This window comes from Melanerpes formicivorus, unplaced genomic scaffold (assembly GCF_026170545.1).
Source record: "Melanerpes formicivorus ecotype bairdi unplaced genomic scaffold, bMelFor1.0.p_v2 SCAF_106, whole genome shotgun sequence".
Taxonomy (NCBI): domain Eukaryota; kingdom Metazoa; phylum Chordata; class Aves; order Piciformes; family Picidae; genus Melanerpes; species Melanerpes formicivorus.
This window is the reverse complement of record NW_027142458.1, coordinates 329,132-348,313: the sequence shown is the minus strand read 5'-3', so window position 1 is coordinate 348,313 and position 19,182 is coordinate 329,132. Positions and strand designations below refer to the sequence as shown.

At 49.6% G+C, this 19,182-nt stretch overlaps 1 protein-coding gene across 3 annotated transcripts in view; it reads left to right on the top strand.

The window, feature by feature from the left end:
- CACNB4 (calcium voltage-gated channel auxiliary subunit beta 4) overlaps window positions 1-9,796 on the top strand; it is a 136,261-nt gene extending 126,465 nt beyond the window's left edge. For all 3 annotated transcript variants that reach the window (XM_068166782.1, XM_068166784.1, XM_068166783.1), the window contains 2 exons: window positions 4,557-4,742; window positions 9,527-9,796. In XM_068166782.1, the coding sequence (XP_068022883.1) occupies window positions 4,557-4,742; window positions 9,527-9,787 (447 nt within the window). In that variant the 3' untranslated portion in view covers window positions 9,788-9,796. The remainder of the gene's footprint in view (window positions 1-4,556; window positions 4,743-9,526) is intronic.
- Window positions 9,797-19,182: the final 9,386 nt, after the last annotated feature.

The window sequence follows — 19,182 nt, the reverse complement described above, 5'->3', positions numbered from 1 at the left end:
TGTGTCTGCACGCCTGTGATCCCCAAGTCTCCTGACTCAGCAGCTCCTGCAAGCATTTTCAGTTCCCTCATTGGAGCACAGGCACTGCTCACCCCCCCATTTTGTCAAAGGTAGTGATGACTCACCTGGACTAACCTCCTGCTTCAGGAGCAGAGGTCCTGGAGAGCTGGTGAGGCAGGCAGGTGCTGTGTGCAAACATTGCACCAGTGTTTCAGTTCAGAACAGACACTGATAAGGCTTCCAGGATGGTAGCCTCTGACTCAAAACAGGCAAAGGGCTGACCAGTGAAGTCACACAAAGCACTTGGGTTGGAAAAGACCTTTAAGGTTGACTCTTCCCCTCTATTCTGCTCTTGTGAGACCCCACCTGGAGCACTGTGTCCAGGTCTGGTGCCCCTAGCACTGGAAGGACATTGAGCTGTTAGAGAGGGTCCAGAGGAGGCCATGAAGATGATCAGAAGGCTGGAGAACCTTCCCTATGGGGACAGGCTGGGAGAGTTGGGGCTGCTCAGCCTGGAGAAGGCTCCAGGGAGACCTCAGAGCAGCCTTCCAGAAGGGGGCTGCAGGAGAACTGGGGAGGGACTTTTGATATAGGCTTGGAGTGACAGGCTGAGGGCAATGGCTTTGAGCTGGAAGTGGGCAGATTTAGACTGGAGATCAGGAAGAAATTCTTTGCAGTGAGGGTGGGGAGACACTGGAACAGGTTGCACAGGGAGGTTGTGGATGCCCCCTCCCAGGAGGTGTTCACAGGATGGTTGGATGGGACCTTGAGCAACCTGGGCTGGTGGGAGGTGTCCCTGCCCATGGCAGCAGGGTTGGAACTGCATGATCTTGAAGGTCCCTTCTACCCAAAGCATTCTGTGATTCTCTGATCATCAAGTCCAACCATTATCTAGCTCTGCTAAGCCTGGTGCTGAACCAGCACCACTTTGTCCAGCTGTCAGTAGCTGGTGGCTGCATCTATGTCCAGCTGGCTGTGTTACTGCAGTGACCTGTGAGCTTCTGGTTTCAGTAACTGTAGATCATTTTGCTTGCTCCCTCAACCCTTGTTTTCCACTTTGAGCAGCACTGAGAGGTGTTGAAGCCATCTCAAGTTCTTCTGCAGAGCTGAGCTCTGCTCTGTTTCTCAGATGCAGTTTTCTGACGAGGCTCTTGAAAGTGTGATATAGAATTCCTGGGAGCCATTCAGGTGCCCTGAACTAAACCAAACCTATCCACTTTTCTGTAGAACAGAATCACTCCTACAGAAGCTTTTAGCTTCCTCACTCCTCAAGTGGGAGCTGAGTTCAATGGAGCCACACCTGCACCTCTTTGAATAGGGCTTGTGGTATTTACACCCAGCTTACACAGCCAGCAGCCCACCACACTTTGCCTTTGAAAGGAGCATTTCTCTCCCCACCTGGATGTGTTTCAAAGCCTGCTTGGCTCTTTAGACCCTGGGATTGCCTCTTCTTCCACCTCACTTTGCTCACTTGACAGGAGCCAGCAGCACACACGTTGTAGCTGGGTCAAGTCGTAGTATCATAGTATCAGTCAGGGTTGGAAGGGACCACAAGGATCATCTAGCTCCAACCCCCCTGCCATGGGCAGGGACACCCCACACTAGATCAGGCTGCCCAGAGCCTCAGCCAGCCTCAGCTTAAACACCTCCAGGGACAGGGCCTCAACCACCTCCCTGGACAACCCATTCCAGGGCTTCACCACTCTCATGGGCAAGAACGTCCTCCTCATATCCAGCCTGAATCTCCCCACCTCCCTCATCAACTAGACCATGGTGCTGAGTGCCTCAGCCAGGCTCTTCTGAAACACCTCCAGGGATGCTGACCCCACCACCTCCCTAGGCAGCACATTCCAGTGGACAATCTCTCTTGCTGGGAAGAACTTCTTTCTAAGATCAAGCCTAAACTTCCCCCTCTGCAACTTGAGACTGTGTCCTCTTGTTCTGGTGCTGCTTGCCTGGGAGAAGAAACCAACCCCCACCTGGCTACAACCTCCCTTCAGGGAGCTGTAGAGAGCATTAAGGTCTCCCCTGAGCCTCCTCTTCTCCAGGCTAAACTAAGATGTACACTGCTAAGAGCAGTGCCACTGCTGCCTGCTGCACTGTGACCTGCTTCACCTCTTCTGCAGCTCAGATTCCTGCAAGAGGAGGATTTGTGTGAAGGGAAGATGGTGGAAAACCCTGAAAACCTCTCTTTTGTTTGGTTCATCTGCTGAGAGCCAGCCTGAAGTGCTGGGATGGTGCAGCAGGTCTAGACATTATAAAAATAGCTGAGCTGTGGGGCAGAGTTCAGAGCAGGAGCTGCTTGCATTATTCATTCCCTGCTAATCTTTCACTGCTGCTGCTCAAGGCAGTGCTGAACGTGCCCAGGGCTGCACAACTCCACCGAGCAGCAGCACAGTGTGGCAGGGGGAAACCCAAACTGTCCTAAGCACCCAGCTTTGAAGCCACCAGGCAGACCCCACAGCTCATGCTGGTGGTTTGCTGGAACTTGCAGATTGATGGCAGAGCTAAGGAGGGTGCAGACCCCTCTGGTCTGTTTGACAGCACCTAAGAACCAGCAGAAATTAGATTCCAGCAGAACTGGTGGAAATGAAACCAGATACAGCTGCAAGGTCAAACTCAAAGAATCAGAAAGGTTGGAAAAGACCTCAAAGAGCATTGAGTCCAAGCATTAACCCAGCACTGCCAGGTCACCACTAAACCATGGCCCTCAGCACCACCTCTCCACAGCTTTGAAACCCCTCCATGGATGGGGATCCACCACTGCCCTGGGCAGCCTGGGCCAGGCCTTAACCACTCTTTCAGGGCAACAAAGTTGGTGAGGGGCTTGGAACACAGGCCCTATGAGGAGAGGCTGAGGGAGCTGGGGTGCTTACCCTGGAGAGGAGGAGACTCAGGGGTGACCTTATTGCTGTCTACAACTACCTGAAGGGGGGTTGTAGACAGGCAGAGGTTGGTCTCTTCTCCCAGGCAACCAGCACCAGAACAAGAGGACACAGTCTCAGGCTGTTCCAGGGGAGGTTTAGGCTGGAGGTCAGGAGGAAGTTCTACACAGAGAGAGTGATTGCCCATTGGAATGGGCTGCCTGGGGAGGTGGTGGAGTCCCCATCCCTGGAGGTGTTCAAGAGGGGATTGGATGTGGCACTTGGTGCCATAGTTTAATCATGAGGTCTGTGGTGACAGGTTGGACTTGATGATCTTTGAGGTCTCTTCCAACCTTGGTGATACTGTGATACTGTGGAGGCTCCAAGCCTGGAAGTGTTCAAGGCCAGGTTGGATGGAGCCTTGAGCAACCTGAGCTAGAGTGGGAGGTGTCCCTGCCCATGGCAGGGGGTTGGAACTGGATGATCTCGAAGGTCCCTTCCAGCCCAAGCCATTCTGTGATAAATTCATGGGGTTTAAAGCTCTCAAAGTGCCTCTGTTCAGCACTTTCCTATCTGCCTGCAGCACTGCCAGCTCAGTGTGTACTGGCTGCAGCTATAAATACACACAGAGGAGAAGCAGCCTGGCTTCTGTTTCGGTTACTCTTAACACCTGCAACACCTGCACCTATTTTTCACTTCCTGTCCTATTTTCACAATCTTTGGGGTTTTTTTTCCACTAAGGCATGAGTTAAGGTTAAAGATAAGGCACAAAATGTCACTGCTGCAAGCACTCTTTCTCTTGAAGGACTCAGTTGATGCTGCTTTACAGCACTTGTCACACAAATGATGTAAAGACATTGGCTGCAGAGTGTCCCTGGGTAGAACAGAAGCCACATGGCTTTGAATCCCTCTCTGTGATTGCATGGTGAGCAGATCTGAGGCAAGAAGGCCACCAGCATCCTGTCCTGGATGAGCAATAGTGTGGCCAGCAGAGCAAGGGAAGTGCTTGTGCCCTTGCACTGGGCACTGGTGAGGCTGCACCTTGAGTAGTGAGATCAATTTTGGGTCCCTCACTCCAAGAAGGACATTGAGAGGCTGGAGCAGGTCCAAAGAAGGGCACAAAGCTGGTGAAGGGTCTGGAGAACAGGGCTGGTGAGGAGCAGCTGAGGGAACTGGGGTGTTTAGTCTGCAGAAGAGGAGGCTGAGGGGAGATTTCATTGCTCTTTATAGCACCTTGAAAGGAGGTTGGAGCCAAGTAGGGGTTGGTCTCTTTGCCCAATGAAGAAGTGATAGGGCAAGAGGAAATGGCCTCAGGTTGCACCAGGGGAGGTTTAGGTTGGACATTAGAAGCAGCTTCTTCCCTGAAAGAGTGGCTAAGGCCTGGCCCAGGCTGCCCAGGGCAGTGGTGGATCCCCATCCATGGAGGGGTTTCAAAGCTGTGGAGATGTGGTGCTGAGGACCATGGTTTAGTGGTGACCTGGCAGTGCTGGGTTAAGGGTTGGACTTGGTGGTCTGAAAGTTGGAATTAGATGATCTTGAATGTCCCTTCCAACCCAAACCATTCTGTGATTCCTGACTCTTGTGTCTTGAATGCCCCAGGGTGGGGGTGATGCGAACCGGTTGACATCTCTCTCCTTCTTGCCGTCTGCATCCTTGTCATGAACCAAACTCTGTTGTTACTGTTGCCACCAGGAAATGTTTGATGTCATTTTGGACGAGAACCAGCTGGAGGATGCTTGTGAACACTTGGCAGAGTACCTGGAGGCATACTGGCGTGCTACCCACACCACCAGCAGCACGCCCATGACCCCTCTCCTGGGGAGGAACTTGGGATCCACCGCGCTCTCGCCGTACCCCGCCGCAATCTCTGGCTTGCAGGTATGCAAACACCCCTCAGCCCCAGCCAGCAGTGCAGATCAGGTGGGTTTCTTTGATTGGTGGGCCAAGCAGTGGGAAAACAGCAGAGGTGACACCTGCTGCAGTAGTGAGCGCTCCCTGCTTGGCCACTGCCAGCAGTAAGGAGGGAAGCTCAATGAGAGCAGTTTGACAGCCGAGTGCTGAAGCTCTGCCACTGCCCTTGCTCTAATGGGAATCAAATGGCCCTGAGCTCTTGAGACGGAGTTAAATGCCACTCTGTCAGGTGGTGGTAGAGCTAGACTAGAAACCAGCCTTCATTAATTGAGGGGGGGAAAGTGGCCTTGCAAATGAGAGCCTGGCAGAGGGAGACTAAACAAGTGCAGGGTGTCACAGCAGCCACTGGAAGGGAAGTTGTGGATGCCCCAGCCGGGAGGTGTTCGAGGCCAGGCTGGATGAGGCCTTGCTCTAGTGGAAGGTGTCCCCACCTAAGGCAGGGGCTTAGAACTAGATGGTCTTGAAGGTGCCTCCCAACCCAAGCCATTCTGTGTGTTTAGGAATGCAGAACAGTGTCTGTAATGATCCCTTTGATTCCCACCCCCTTCATAACTTCACCAAACATTCACTTCCCAGTGAAAAACCTTCCATGCTTGTCTCTCGTGATCAGCCCAAACACCTTCACCTTTTTGAGTTCCTTTTGAGTGTGAATAAAATAACTTCCTTTGCTTTGATTTGATTTGATTTGATTTTTTTGGTTACCCATTGGAGAAGAAGAAAAAATCTGACCCTTTTTTTCCACAGGGATAGCTCAAAATCGGCTGAACTTTGACCCTTCCACCCTGGCATGTAAATAGCCCTTAAAGAGAAGTACGTGCTTTCCTAAGTTTGCAAACAGCACATGGTCTTTGGGTTTGTAGTTCTGAATGCTTGAGAAGAGCAGGAGGGCAGCCAGCTTTGGAGGCTGCAAAGCCTGAGGAGGAGCTCTGGATGCCCGGTGGCTCCCTAGGAGCGTGCCCGTTGCGGAGCAGCTGTCGAAAGCAAGAGTTGAGCCTTTTAAAATGAGTAATTCACCTGAGAGATGTAAACCTCTCTTCTGCTTGGAGGCTTACCTGGAAGCAGCTTTAATGGTTTTGGAAGGCAGTGATGTGTTTTCAGTTAACCTAAAGCTGTCCTCCGCTGTGAGTGAACTGCACTTCCCTGGGAGGTGCATGGCAGCTGGCGCTCACGCGTGGCGACGCTGTGCTTGGTTTTGGTGTAGGCTCAGTGAGTCACCCTTTCCTGACTGGCTGAATGCACAAGCACTGTCCTGTGACTGAATAACCTGCACCTCTCCACTGTTGTTTCCATTCAGATTTCAGTTTTCCATCCCTTCATGCCAACGAAACACCATCTGCAGAACTTCCCACCTCTTCAGTTCCATGTTGAAAGCTGGCTGTGTCCACAAGAGTTTTTTTCAGGCATTTATTTCTCTCTGATCAATGACACCAGCAGTAACTGTGCCATGTTGCTCCATTTACTTAGGGAAAACTCACACTGAAGATGAAAATCACCCCTGTGCAGTGGGCTGGCTGAAGGTATGCATCACTTAATCCCCACTTCACCCGGATTGTGAAGCCTTAGGTGGGACTTGACTGGTGCTAGTTCTCTGCAGAGGGGTAAATTTCTCCCTGAGTGAATGATGCCCAACTGGAGACTGCAGCATTTGGCTTCCAGGGCCATTCCAGTGTCCAGGCCCATGCCAGGAGTTCTGATGTTTGGCGTGGTCTGAGGTGCTTACCCACCGAGAGGTTTTAGACTAACTCAGGCCTTCAGCATTGGTCAGTGGTTGGACTCAGTGATCTTAGAGGTCTTTCCAACCAAACCAATTCTGTGATTTGCACCCTGTAATGATGAGCATTGTAAAGCCCTCAAGCAAATCCTAGGAATTAACCTAGCTGAGGTGCTTATGATGAATGGAGAATTTATGCTTCTTATGACCTTGTGACTCCTCCTCACCCAGTACCTTGGGGAACTGAATGCCAAAAGCACAGCCCCTGGTGTAACAGTCACACCTGGGGGTGGTACAGGTTTGCTGGGACACCCTGTACAGACTTCACCCAATCAGGCCTTAGGAGTCTCCCTCAGTAGCTTGGGCTTTAGTTGACTGAGAAGTTAAACTCTGCTTCAACTTAAGTCTCTGGGCTTCACCGAAGGTCAGCAGGGTGAAGTTAAATGACACAGACACAGAAGAGTCAGAATCAAAGGGAGAGTGCACACCACAGTGTGCTCCAGCTGTGTCCCCTTGTGCTGTGTCCCATCCCAATCTCCACCCTGCCAAAGCTGGTGGTCCTTTGGTCCTTGCTCTACAAGGGGAAGATGTCAACCCTGAGCTCTGTGTGTGTTCACAGCCCTCAGCAGGAAGAGTAAACTCTGTCATTGCTAACTCTGAGGGGCCAATCATTTCCCTTTTGGGGCTAATCCCTGGTTAGCTTCAAACCTCCTTGGTTTAGCCTAATTTCAGCTGATGGCCTTGACCCTCTAGTTCAAGTTGTGGGGATATGAGTTCAGCGTCTTAGACTGCAGGAGATGTGCACTTGAAGTCCATACCTGCAGCAAAGTGCAGCTTGTCATCCTGACCACAACAGTGACGTGGGGCACAAGACCAGTGTGTAACCACACCAGTTTGGTGCCACTTGAAACCTCCCAGGAGGTAAAGAGCAGGATCAGGAGGACTGCACAATGGAGGCAGTGAAAGAGGGAGGTTTCTAGAAAGCAGCAGGTTGCAACCAGAGAGGTAAATTACTACAGGGGAGCCAGAGGATGTGAGAGCAGCACTTTTAAGCTGAGGTGATGATAGATCAGAATTGCATACCTGGGCCCAATAAATACAAGCATTTGTGAGGGAAATGTGTGGATAATGCAGGAGAAGTTGCTACCCAGTAGCTGAGCTTGCAGAAGGGCAACTTTTCCCTGCCAGATGGTTAGGTGGGATTGCTCAGTGAGTAACCTTGGTAGCATCACTCTGCAGAAGGAGCTGTGACATCCTATCTGCTGGGCTGCAAACCTACACCTGCCTGCAGTCGCCTCTCCAGGCAGGCAAGCCTCTGGTTATCAATTATGCAGCTAACCAGTTGCTGGCCAGAGAGGGTGTAGTGATGGGAGGGAGGGTTCATAGCACAGGGAGCATCAGAAGTGAGAAGGAGCAGGTGATGGTGAGACCCTGGAACAGGTTGCCCAGGGAGGTCATGGATGCCCCTTCAGTGGAGGTGTTCAAGGCCAGCTTGGACGAAGCCTTGAGCAACCTGGGCTAGTGGGACGTGTCCCTGCTCATGGCTGGGGCAGTTGAAATTAGATTATCTTTATGGTCCTTTCCAACCCAAACTATTCTGTACATCTATGAACCTGAGGCCCCCAGAGTGCAGCCATCATGGGCAGCACTCTCCTGGCACTTCCAGGATCAGAAGGATGACATTGGCTGTGTCATCTCCTCAATGCTGATCAGTGGGACCAGGCTTTCTTCAGTGGTGCCCAGTGACAGGGTAAGGGGTAAACAGGCACAAACTTGACCATAAGAAGCTCCATCCAAACATGAGGAGGAACTTCTTTAAGGGTGACAGAGCCCAGGAACAGGCTGCCCAGAGAGGTGGTGGAGTCTCCATCTCTGGAGACGTTCCAAACCCACCTGGACCTGTTCCCTGAGTGACCTTCTCTAGGTGACCCTGCCTTGGCAAGGGGGCTGGACTCGATGATCTCCAGAGATCCCTTCCAAACCCTACCTTTCTGTGATCTGGAGAAAGAAAAGCATTGACTGAGTTTGTTCTGAGGGGATGGCCAGCTGTTCTCTGGAGAGGTTCAAGGGGTGATGACAGCAAATAATCTTTATTTTTAGGCTATTTCTTCATTGTGCCATTTTACTGGCAAAAAAACCCAGGAACTAATATTGTTCATGGGACAAGTGTAGGACATCAGCATTCTGGGAGCATGAGGGAAGCAAAGGCCAAGCCTTTTAATTAGTAAATGATGTTAGAACAGATTTAAAGTATCTATTAGGTTTTAGTGGAAAGAATTTGTTAATATTTAGTCATTTTAGCCATCCTTGGCAGCCCATAGAGTCAGAGAAGGGTAGGGGATGAAAGGGACCTCTGGAGATCATCCAGTCCTCCCCCCCTCTCAAAGCAGGGTCACCTTGGGCAGGAATGCATCCAGACAGTGCTTGAAGGTCTTCAGAGAAGGAGACTCCACAACCTCTCTGGGCAGCCTGCTCCAGGGCTCCAGCACCCTCACACCAAACAGCTTTCTCCTCATCTTCAGGTGGAACCTCCTGTTTGTGCCTGCTGCCCCTTGTCCTGTCACAGGACACCACTGGCCTCTTCTTCCTGACCATCATTTGGTTGTTCATAGGAAGGGTTTTAAGTAGGGCTCGGAGCTGCACCTTGTTAAAAGCCAAACCAGACCAGCAAACGTCTCCAGATGTTTTCTAAACCCACCTAAACCAATGCTCAGCGTTTTCTAAGCATGAATGTTATGTTCATGATCAGAGGAAAGTGATAAATGCTGACTACATCAGCTCACTTTTCATGCTCAGGGGCCTGTAGTGGGTGAACAGCAGGAGGCACACCTTTGTAACACCACCTTCGGTCCGCTCCCAGCGCTAGGAACCAGCCTGTCCTTGTAGAGCACTCCTGTAGCACACAGGCTTGACTCTAGAATGAGTGACCCAAAAGTGGATGGATTCTGAAAAGAGCTGAGAACTCAGTCTCAGAAGCAGCTTAAGAGCCTTTGAGCTCCCCTTTGTCCCTGCTAACTCCTGGCTTGTTTGGCCCTCGCAGAGCCAGCGGCTGAGGCACAGCAGCCACTCTACCGAGAACTCTCCAGTCGAGCGCCGAAGCCTAATGACCTCAGATGAAAACTACCACAACGAAAGGGCTCGGAAGAGCAGGAACCGCTTGTCTTCCAGTTCCCAACACAGCAGAGACCACTACCCTCTGGTGGAAGAAGAATACTCTGACTCATACCAGGACGCTTACAAACCCCACAGGAACCGAGGATCCCCGGGAGGCTACAGCCACGACTCGCGACATAGGCTTTGAGTTGAAGAACCTGGGGATGGGGATGGGTTGGGGGGTGGGGTGGGGAGTGAGGGGGAAGGGAGGGGTGGGAACAAAACCAATAGGATTCATCAGTTGATAACTTGCCATGAAGTAGCTAGGAATCAAAACCCAAAATCACCTTGGTTTGGCAGATGACACAAGACAAAAATCATCTTGGTTTGGCAGGTGTGACCCCAGGGGCACTCTGCTGTCATCCGATCTGTTCCAGTAGGGGGCAAAACCAAAAGTGACCGTGCCCTGACATTTCTGCCCAATCAATCAATCAATCAATCATTGAGGTTGGTTGCTTTGATTTTTTTTTTTTGGATTCTGGATGTATTTATTTTTTTTGGTGGTGTTTTGGGTTGGTTTGGTTTTTTTTCCCTTTTGCATTTAGAGCCATGCTTTGGGTTGGGTTGGGTTGGGTTGTTTGTTTCCTTGTCTTGTAGGTGTTAGGCACATCCATTTGTAACGATGAATAGGGGTACTTCAAATCGAGGCACTTATACAGTGATTAATTTCCTGTGCTGGAAATTCCAAATGACCAGTTCCAGTTGGAACCACTTTATAAGCCAATTCCTGTTGGAATTTGGGGGGAAATTGACTGGAAAGTCGACTTGAGCATGTTGCAATCAATTGAAAACAAAAATAAAACCCCAAACGACCACCAAGAGGAAAAAAAAAAAGGGGGGGGGAGGGGGAAGAACAAAAAAGAACCAACAACACCCAGCCCCCCCCCCCAAACCAAACCCAAATGAAGAAGAATTACAAACCACTACAAGCCTGAAAGTCAGCTCCAGGATTTCTTTGCTGGAAGCTCAGTGTCTAGTTGAAGTTAGAATAAACCAAACACCAACCAAAGGCTTTATTCTAACTGCTTCTCTCCAGAGTGGCTTTTTTTGGGGTGGTTTGGGTTTTTTTTCTTCAGGGAGTGCCAACTGTCACCAATGCTTGCAGCAGTTACAAAACCACTTTCCAGTTTGAAATATTTAATACTTGTTGGTTTTTTTTTCCTTTCTTAGACCTGGTGTGAATGTGGCAGCAAAAGGATTGCTTTGATTTAGCCAGCACTGATGGGTTTTGTGGTGGTCAGCGGGGAGGAACTGTGGCAGGAGAAAGGGAAACAGGGAGATGGAGCAAACCTGAGGGTACTTGGGGGTGGTTGGAGGTGGAGAAGAGGCTCTTTTGTTGCTCCTTTTGACCTGAACAGGTTGAGAAGAGGCCTTTATGTTGCTCCTCTTGACCTGGACAGGTTGAGAAGAGGCTTTTATGTTGCTCCTCTTGACCTGAACAGGTTGAGAAGAGGCTTCTATGTTGCTCCTCTTGACCTGGACAGGTTGAGAAGAGGCTTTTTTGTTTCTCTTGACCTGAACAGGTTGAGAAGAGGCTTTTTTGTTTCTCTTGACCTGAACAGGTTGAGAAGAGGCTTTTATGTTTCTCTTGACCTGAACAGGTTGAAAAGAGGCCTTTTTGTTGCTCCTCTTGACCTGAACAGGTTGAGAAGAGGCTTTTTTGTTGCTCCTCTTGACCTGAACAGGTTGAGAAGAGGCTTTTCTGTTGCTCTTCCTGAGCTGAACAGGTTGAGAAGAGCCTTTTTTGTTGCTCCTCTTGACCTGAACAGGTTGAGAAGAGGCTATTTTGTTTCTCTTGACCTGAACAGGTTGAGAAGAGGCTTTTATGTTGCTCTTCTTAACCTGAACAGGTTGAGGAGAGGCTTTTATGTTGCTCCTCTTGACCTGAACAGGTTGAGAAGAGGCTTTTTTGTTGCTCCTCTTGACCTGAACAGGTTGAGAAGAGCCTTTTTTGTTGCTCCTTTTGACCTGAACAGGTTGAGAAGAGGCTTTTCTGTTGCTCTTCTTAACCTGAACAGGTTGAGAAGAGACTCTTTGGTTTCTCTTTTTTACCTGAACACAGCTTGTAGCCCCAAAATGGAATATTAGTGTATAGAGACATCATCTTTTCCCCCCCATTTTTAGCCTTTTGAAATGGGAAACACCACTCCTCTTCCCCAGTGTGTAGAGTACCTCCATCCCAGCACATCACAGGACCTCCCAACAGGTTACATCTTTCAGAGTCCATCTTTGAATGTCTTAAGAATTCAGCATCGCACAAGAAGTCTCCAGCAGCTTGGTTTCAATCCCAGTGATGAAGTCTGAGGGAGGGGAGTGGGGTTAACTCTTGGTGGATGTCAAACTGAACACCTTGGTCAGAATTAGCTGGCAATAAAGCCCACATCAGCGGGAAGAACCAATCAGCTCCCGGTACGGTTGTTGAGCTGCTGTTTGTGATTCAAAGCAGGAGGATCAATCTGTGGAGATGTTGCTGCCTTACTTCCTAACACTCACTTCCGTGCACCTCCTGAGTCTTCAGTTTCTTTACCTAGGCCCATTTGTGTGACTGGCCTCGTGTCTTACGTGATCAGGGAAGCCTTAGGTCCAGTGTGGCAAATTCACCACCACTCACCCTTCTGTGTCTTTGCACAGATGCTCCTCAACTTCTCCATTTCCTCCAGCTGACAGAATTTGCAGGTTTTTTTATGCAGGTTCATGTCAAAACTAATTTTTTCCCCCTTTGTCCAAAATGGGGATCATTAACTTTCAGATGGGTTTCTGTTTTCCTCCTAAAGTCTAGTGGAAGGTGTCCCTGCCTATAGCAGGGGGGTTGGAATCTTCAAGGCCCCTTCCAACCCAAACCCTTCTCTGAGTCTAGGACTAAATGAACATTATGATGTCTTCTCCTTTCTGGACCAGTTAGAAAAGATCACTGGTGTTTTCCACCACTACAGCTGAGTCTGGTTATCTTCTTGATGTTAATAATGAGAAAAGTGCTCTCCTGTCTGGTACAACCCCAACTGATGCCCATCTCCAGCAGCATTAAGAGATGGTGGATGCATGGTTCATGTTTTCAATGCCTTGACTGCCTGAAGGGCAGCTGTCACCACCATGAGATGATGCAGATGGGCCACTGACCAAGAAAACCAGGGGCATCTCTGCATCCATTGGGAGTTAAGAATGGATATGACAGACCTGATCCTGTCTGATCTTCTCCTGTCTGATTCCAAAAGAGCATTTAGGCTGAGGAAGGGTGGCAGGATCTGGTCTGGGAGTGGTGGCATCAGCTGCCTTCTCTGGTGTTTTTCTGCTACAGCACAGTGGAGCCTTCTCCAAACCTTTGTTCCATGTACAGCACACGTACCTGCATGAGAAAAGAAGGCATTTAGGCAAAACCATTGATTTATTTCCCCCCTCCCCCTTTTTTCCCCCCCCCTCTAAGCTTTACTACTAAGTTTCTTGCTTGTGTGCATTAAAAGTATTAATTGCAAAGGATGCACTGAGATGTATAAACCTAGAGTAGCCAGCTCTTTATCTTTATTCTGTAGTAGCAGTAGGGATCAGATCATTTAATTGCTTGAAGATATTTGCATTTGAAATGGCAGGTAGCTGCCAAGGCAACCTAACTTAGATTTTTTCTAGTAAACAAGGTTACTGCTTAATCATCTCCTGGCCAAAACTCTTCATCTCTTCCTCAAGCCTTTTGGAGCCTTGTTTTCAAGTCTTCCATGTCATGCTAGGGAAAGGTCTACAGGACACACATGCACAAATCCCATCACCTGCAGAATCTGAAGTGCCAAAACTCCTCGGTTTGTTCTCCTAACCCCACGCTCGTGAGGGAAGTTGCCTCTTCTCTTGGAAGAACACATGGACTTCTTTCACCATGTGGATTTACCTTGGCTTTCCTCTCCTCTGTAATTAGTTTGCCCTCTCCTCTCCCTCTGCCCTTTCCATTTGAACCAGTTAGAAGTGATCCCAGCAGGTCTCTTGCTTGCTGTTTGATTTTCCTTTCTCACACTTTGAGCTCTCTCTCTCAGTACACCTATACCCAACGTGCTAATAGGTTGTTCACTTATTCTAGAGACAAGCTAGGGGAGCTCTTTATTTTACAAAGCAAACTGGTTTTAGGAAGCAGAGTAATCAGTAAAAGCTGCAGTGTCCAGCAGGACACATGTTAGTATCTGTCTTAGACCTCCAGCAGTGCTTGCCAGCTGCGTTGTGATTCCTTAACCCCACTGCGCTGTGTGGAACCATCAGGTTCCTGCATCCCTGAAGGGATATGTGGAAGGCTCAGTTTTCCCAGCCCTGCCCCACTTCTTCCTGTTACTAAACTACTACTGAATATCACAGGTGTGTCCCTAAAGCTCTGGCTTCTACAGATTTCAGAGATGTCTTCTGAAACCTTTGGGTTTATTTTTCAGTTTGGTTGGTGTAGGTTTTTTTGGTGTCAGCTTAAAAGCTTCCTTTAGGACCCTTTGGGATGAACAACCTGATCAAGGCGACCCCAAACCATCTCCAGATCTAATGGTGCAGGGATAATGAATTAACAAAGTGTTGTCCAAATCCTGCAGCCACTTGAAAGACAATTAGTTGCTGAGCTCTTGAATTTGTTGGCAAGTTGTATTTCACAGATGTCTGGGTTCTTTCTTTCCTGCTTCCAGAGATGTTTCTCCCATGGGATGTGCAGCAGCTCCCAACTGCTGATGTTTTCTAACCCCAGCATGTGCAACTAAAAAGCTGTTCCACATCCAATTTTAGTTCATAAACAGTGGGCCAAATTAAATGATTGTTTGCTGAACAGATTGGCTTGGCAAAAAATAACTTCCTCTGCTTGAGAACTGACAGTGCAGCAGCAGCAGCTGGATTTGATCCTGGGGGAGGGGGAAACAAATCATCTTGCCGTGGAGATTGGGCACCCCTGCTTTTGTCCCTGAGCAGCCCCAGCAGCTCCTGCAGCCAGTGCTGTTCTGTTTTGCTGATCACAGTTCCTCAGCTGCTCCTGATTGCACAGCTCTCTGAGTTAACTCTGCTGGACCCAGATAAACCAAGTGGGCTTGGAGCTTTGGAGCTGGCCCAGTGGACACCGTTGCTGGCGGTTGGACTCGCAGCGTCGGTGGTGGGCGTGCTGCAAATCAGAAAAGCCTTTCAGCAGGGTTGAAAGCTGCTTCTGATGGTGATAGGTGAGGAGGGCTTAGCCTTTTGTGCCCCTTGCTTTTCAAATGATGTTTAGTAGGTGCTTAGAAGAGGGAAGATGGCAAGGAGGAGAGGTGGCTGGAGGAGGAACACACTGATGGTATTTCCTCTGGGTGCACGCAGGATGGAAACTGCAAGCTCAGTGTGGGCTTAGACCCACAAACTTCTCTGAAACAGACTCCTGCAATCCAAGATCTTTACTGACATTCCCATTCCCCAAAGAACATTGCTGAGACTATTCCTTGAGAGCAGACCAGTTGGGGTAGCTTAGGGATTTAACCAGGCATTTTTTTTGTCCCCTGCTGTATTTTGTTGTCCAAGTTTGATTCATGCCCTTGATCCATGGCCTTCATTTTGAGGTGAAACTAATTGGAGACCACAACTGAAAATCAATTAGATGCATATTTTGTAAGATACTTCTTCTGCTAAACTAGTTTTACTCCTCATTGTTGGTTTCTATTAGCCTAGGTGGCATTAACAGGAGTTTGGATACAGGGGATGCTGCTGCCGTGTCATCTGCTGCAGTTGCTCCTTGTTCCTTCCACCAGTGGCTCTGCAAAGAGAAGCCAGATGCTGTGGTGTCATCAGTTTGGGGGAGTGAAGACCCCAGATGATGCCAAAAGGGAGGATGGTGTTTAAAGAGCCATTTGAAGAACCTTTGTCAGGTTCAAGTTGTTCAAGTCCAGATTAAATAGAGGTCTGTCTTGAGAACCAAAGGGGTATCAGTAATGGTTGTGAGATAGATGTAAGGGATTAGTTTGGAGAAGGAGCTGAGATTGCTGCTCAGTGTGGAAATCTTGTGTTGAGATCTCTCAGGATTATTTATGGCATCCTTCTGAAGAGGTCAAGAGAAATACTGAATCCATACAGGAGGATTCAGGGAGAAGGTGGAAGTTTAAAAGGTTATTAATCATCTGGTTGGAGATTGTTCTGCTGACTGGAGGGGGGGTTGGAGTAGATGAGCTTTAAAGGTCCTTTCCTTTAAACCATGCCATGATTCTATGAGTGTGTCAATCCTTTCTTCCTGGGATTAGCACTGGCTCACCCTGGGTGATGTTTGGTAGATTTGCCTTTTCCCCTCACCTTTTTTGGCCTCCTTTGGACTGGATCCCACCGCTGGGTGCAGGCTTTGTTACTGTCTTCTCCAAAAGCTGGTAACTGGCAAGGTCTGACCAGAAATGGCACATCCTGGTTATCAGAAACCTTATCAATAGAAACCTTATCAATAGGACTTTTCAGGATCTCAGGGAGTGATAGGACTAGGGGGAATGGAATGAAGCTGGAGGTGGGGAGATTCAGGCTGGAGGTGAGGAGGAAGTTCTTCCCCATGAGAGTGGTGAAGCCCTGGAATGGGTTGTCCAGGGAGGTGGTTAAGGCCCTGTCCCTGGAGGTGTTTAAGGCCAGGCTGGCTGAGGCTCTGGACAGCCTGATCTAGTGTGGGGTGTCCCTGGCCATGGCAGGGGGGTTGGAACTAGCTGATCCTTGTGGTCCCTTCCAACCCTGACTGATACTATGATACTATGATACTACACTTCCTGAAAAGCAAAATGGAATTGCATTAAATCCCAAATCCCCTTTGGTATTAATTCAGCAGAAGCAGCAGAAAACAAACCAAAATCAATACAGTGAGAGAAGCTCTTGTCCAGTGCAGAGGAAAAGGTTTTGCCAGGGATGTAAAAAGAGAGCAAGGAGAAAGAAGCACATCTGTGATAGCACAAACTTCCCTGCAGTCGCTGGAGTGGCCTTGAGAGGGGGGTGTTATTGCAGTCTTGATCCCTTGGACTCACTGTCTGCTACCTGGGCAGCTCATTTCTAAGCCTTGCATTTTTGCCTGTGTGGTTTATTTTTCAAGAGGTTGTATTCCTTCCTTATTAATTAATGAAAACAGCAAAAAAAAAACCCAACCCCAAGCCCCTATATCTCTGAAAATGAGAAAGCCCACTGCACTCATTCCTGCTGATTTTCCTCCTCAAAGCTGAAATGACATCGATAAGCTCTGGGTTTAGCTAGTTTTGGTCCATAACTGAGATTAGACCACAAATACACCAGTAGCCCAAGGCCTGGCATGGAAAAAAAAGTCCCAGTCAGGAAGTTTTTGGGGCTACAGAGTGACCTGCTGGGGATGGGGAGGTTGGGGAGAGAAGAAGGTTGCATCCTCAGAGCTCTGTCTACTCCCAACTTCCACTGAGTTTAAAATGTGAAGGGAAGGGGTTGGACACAGAGAGGAGCTCTTGCCCATGGCAGGGAGGTTGGAGCAGATGATCTCTGAGGGACCTTCCAACCTAGGCCATTCTATGAAGATGATCTTTCAAGGTTCCCTTCCAACCTGATGCAGTCTGTGCTTCGGTGTATTTACACCTGAAGTGCTCTCAGTTCTCTTCTCTTGTATGTAGAGCAGCAAAGGAAGAGAACTCAGCACAACACAACTTGTGTGCACACACCAGACATGGGGGAGGGGGGGCAAAGAAAGAAGGTGAAAACAGTCACTCAAACTACAAACTATGGACCTTGGGCTTCTCAGATCCCACAAAATCCATGGGTTTTTCCACCCAAACTGGTTCCCAGTGACAGCCTGGCAGCTATTCAATCTATAGCTACATTTCAGTGTCCAGAGGGGACCTACAAGAAGGCTGGGGAAGGACTGTGTGGAGGGGCCTGTGGTGACAGGATGAGGGGCAATGGATTGAGACTGGTGCAGGGGAGATTTAGGTTAGACATCAGGAGGAAGCTCTTCACTTGAAGGTGTCCAGAGAAGGGCAACAAGGCTGGGGAGAGGCCTTGAGCACAGCCCTGTGAGGAGAGGCTGAGGGAGCTGGGGTTGCTTAGCCTGGAGAAGAGGAGGCTCAGGGGAGACCTCATTGCTCTCTACAACTACCTGAAAGGTGGTTGTAGCCAGGAAGGGGTTGGTCTCTTCTCTCTAGCAACCAGCACCAGAACAAGAGGACACAGTCTCAGGCTGCGCCAGGGGAGGTTCAGGTTGGATGTTAGGAAGAAGTTCTATACAGAGAGAGTGATTGCCCATTGGAATGGGCTGCCTGGGGAGGTGGTGGAGTCATCATCACTGGAGGTGTTCAAGAGGGGATTGGATGTGGCACTTGGTGCCATGGTCTAGTCATGAGGTCTGTGGTGACAGGTTGGACTGGATGATCTTTGAGGTCTCTTCCAACCTTGGTGATACTGTGAGGGTGGTGAAACACTGGAACTGGTTGCCCAGGGCTGTGGTGGAGGCCCCATGCCTGCAGACATCCAAGCTCAAGCCTGCAGTGGGCAGTAGTGTCCACCCTACTCTAGTCATGAGGTCTGTGGTGACAGGTTGGACTCGATCATCTTTGAGCTCTCTTCCAACCTTAGTGATACTGAGTACTGAATCAGCCTTGATGTGATCCTGGGCTGCCTGCTCTAGTCAGAGACGTCCCTGCTGGCTGCAGTGGGGTGGGGGCTTGAACAAGGAGTTGATCTGCTGGAGGGTAGAGAGGCTCTGCAGAGGGACCTCGACAGGCTGGACAGATGGGCAGAGTCCAAGGGCAGGAGATTGAACACATCCAAGTGCCAGGTTCTGCACATTGGCCACAGCAACCCCAGGCAGTGCTACAGGCTGGTGTCAGAGTGGCTGAGAGCAGCCAGGCAGAGAGGGACCTGGGGGTGCTGGCTGATGGTAGGCTGAACATGAGCCTGCAGTGTGCCCAGGCAGCCAAGAGGGCCAATGGCATCCTGGCCTGCATCAGGAACAGTGTGGCCAGCAGGAGCAGGGAGGTCATTCTGCCCTGTGCTCAGCACTGGTTAGGCCACACCTTGAGTCCTGTGTCCAGTTCTGGGCCCCTCAGTTTAGGAAGGAGGTTGACTTGCTGGAAGGTGTCCAGAGAAGGGCAACAAAGTTGGTGAGGGGCCTGGAACACAGCCCTGTGAGGAGAGGCTGAGGGAGCTGGGGTTGCTCAGCCTGGAGAAGAGGAGACTAAGGGGTGACCTTATTGCTCTCTACAACTACCTGAAGGGAGGTTGTAGCCAGGTGGGGGTTGGTCCCTTCTCCCAGGCAAGCAGCACCAGAACAAGAGGACACAGTCTCAAGCTGTGCCAGGGGAGGTTCAGGTTGGATATTAGGAAGAAGTTCTTCCCAGAGAGAGTCATTCACCACTGGAATGTGCTGCCCAGGGAGGTGGTGGAGTCGCTGTCATTGGAGGTGTTCAGGAGGAGACTTGCTGGGGTGCTTGGTGCCATGGGTTAGTTGTTTAGGTGGGTTGGATTGGTTGATGGGTTGGACACGGTGATCTTGAAGGTCTCTTCCAACCTGATTTGGTTTATTCTAAATAAAGCTTTGAGGGTCCCTTTCCAACCTGCTGTGAAATTCAGCCTCACTGGGAGCCAGTTCAGCTG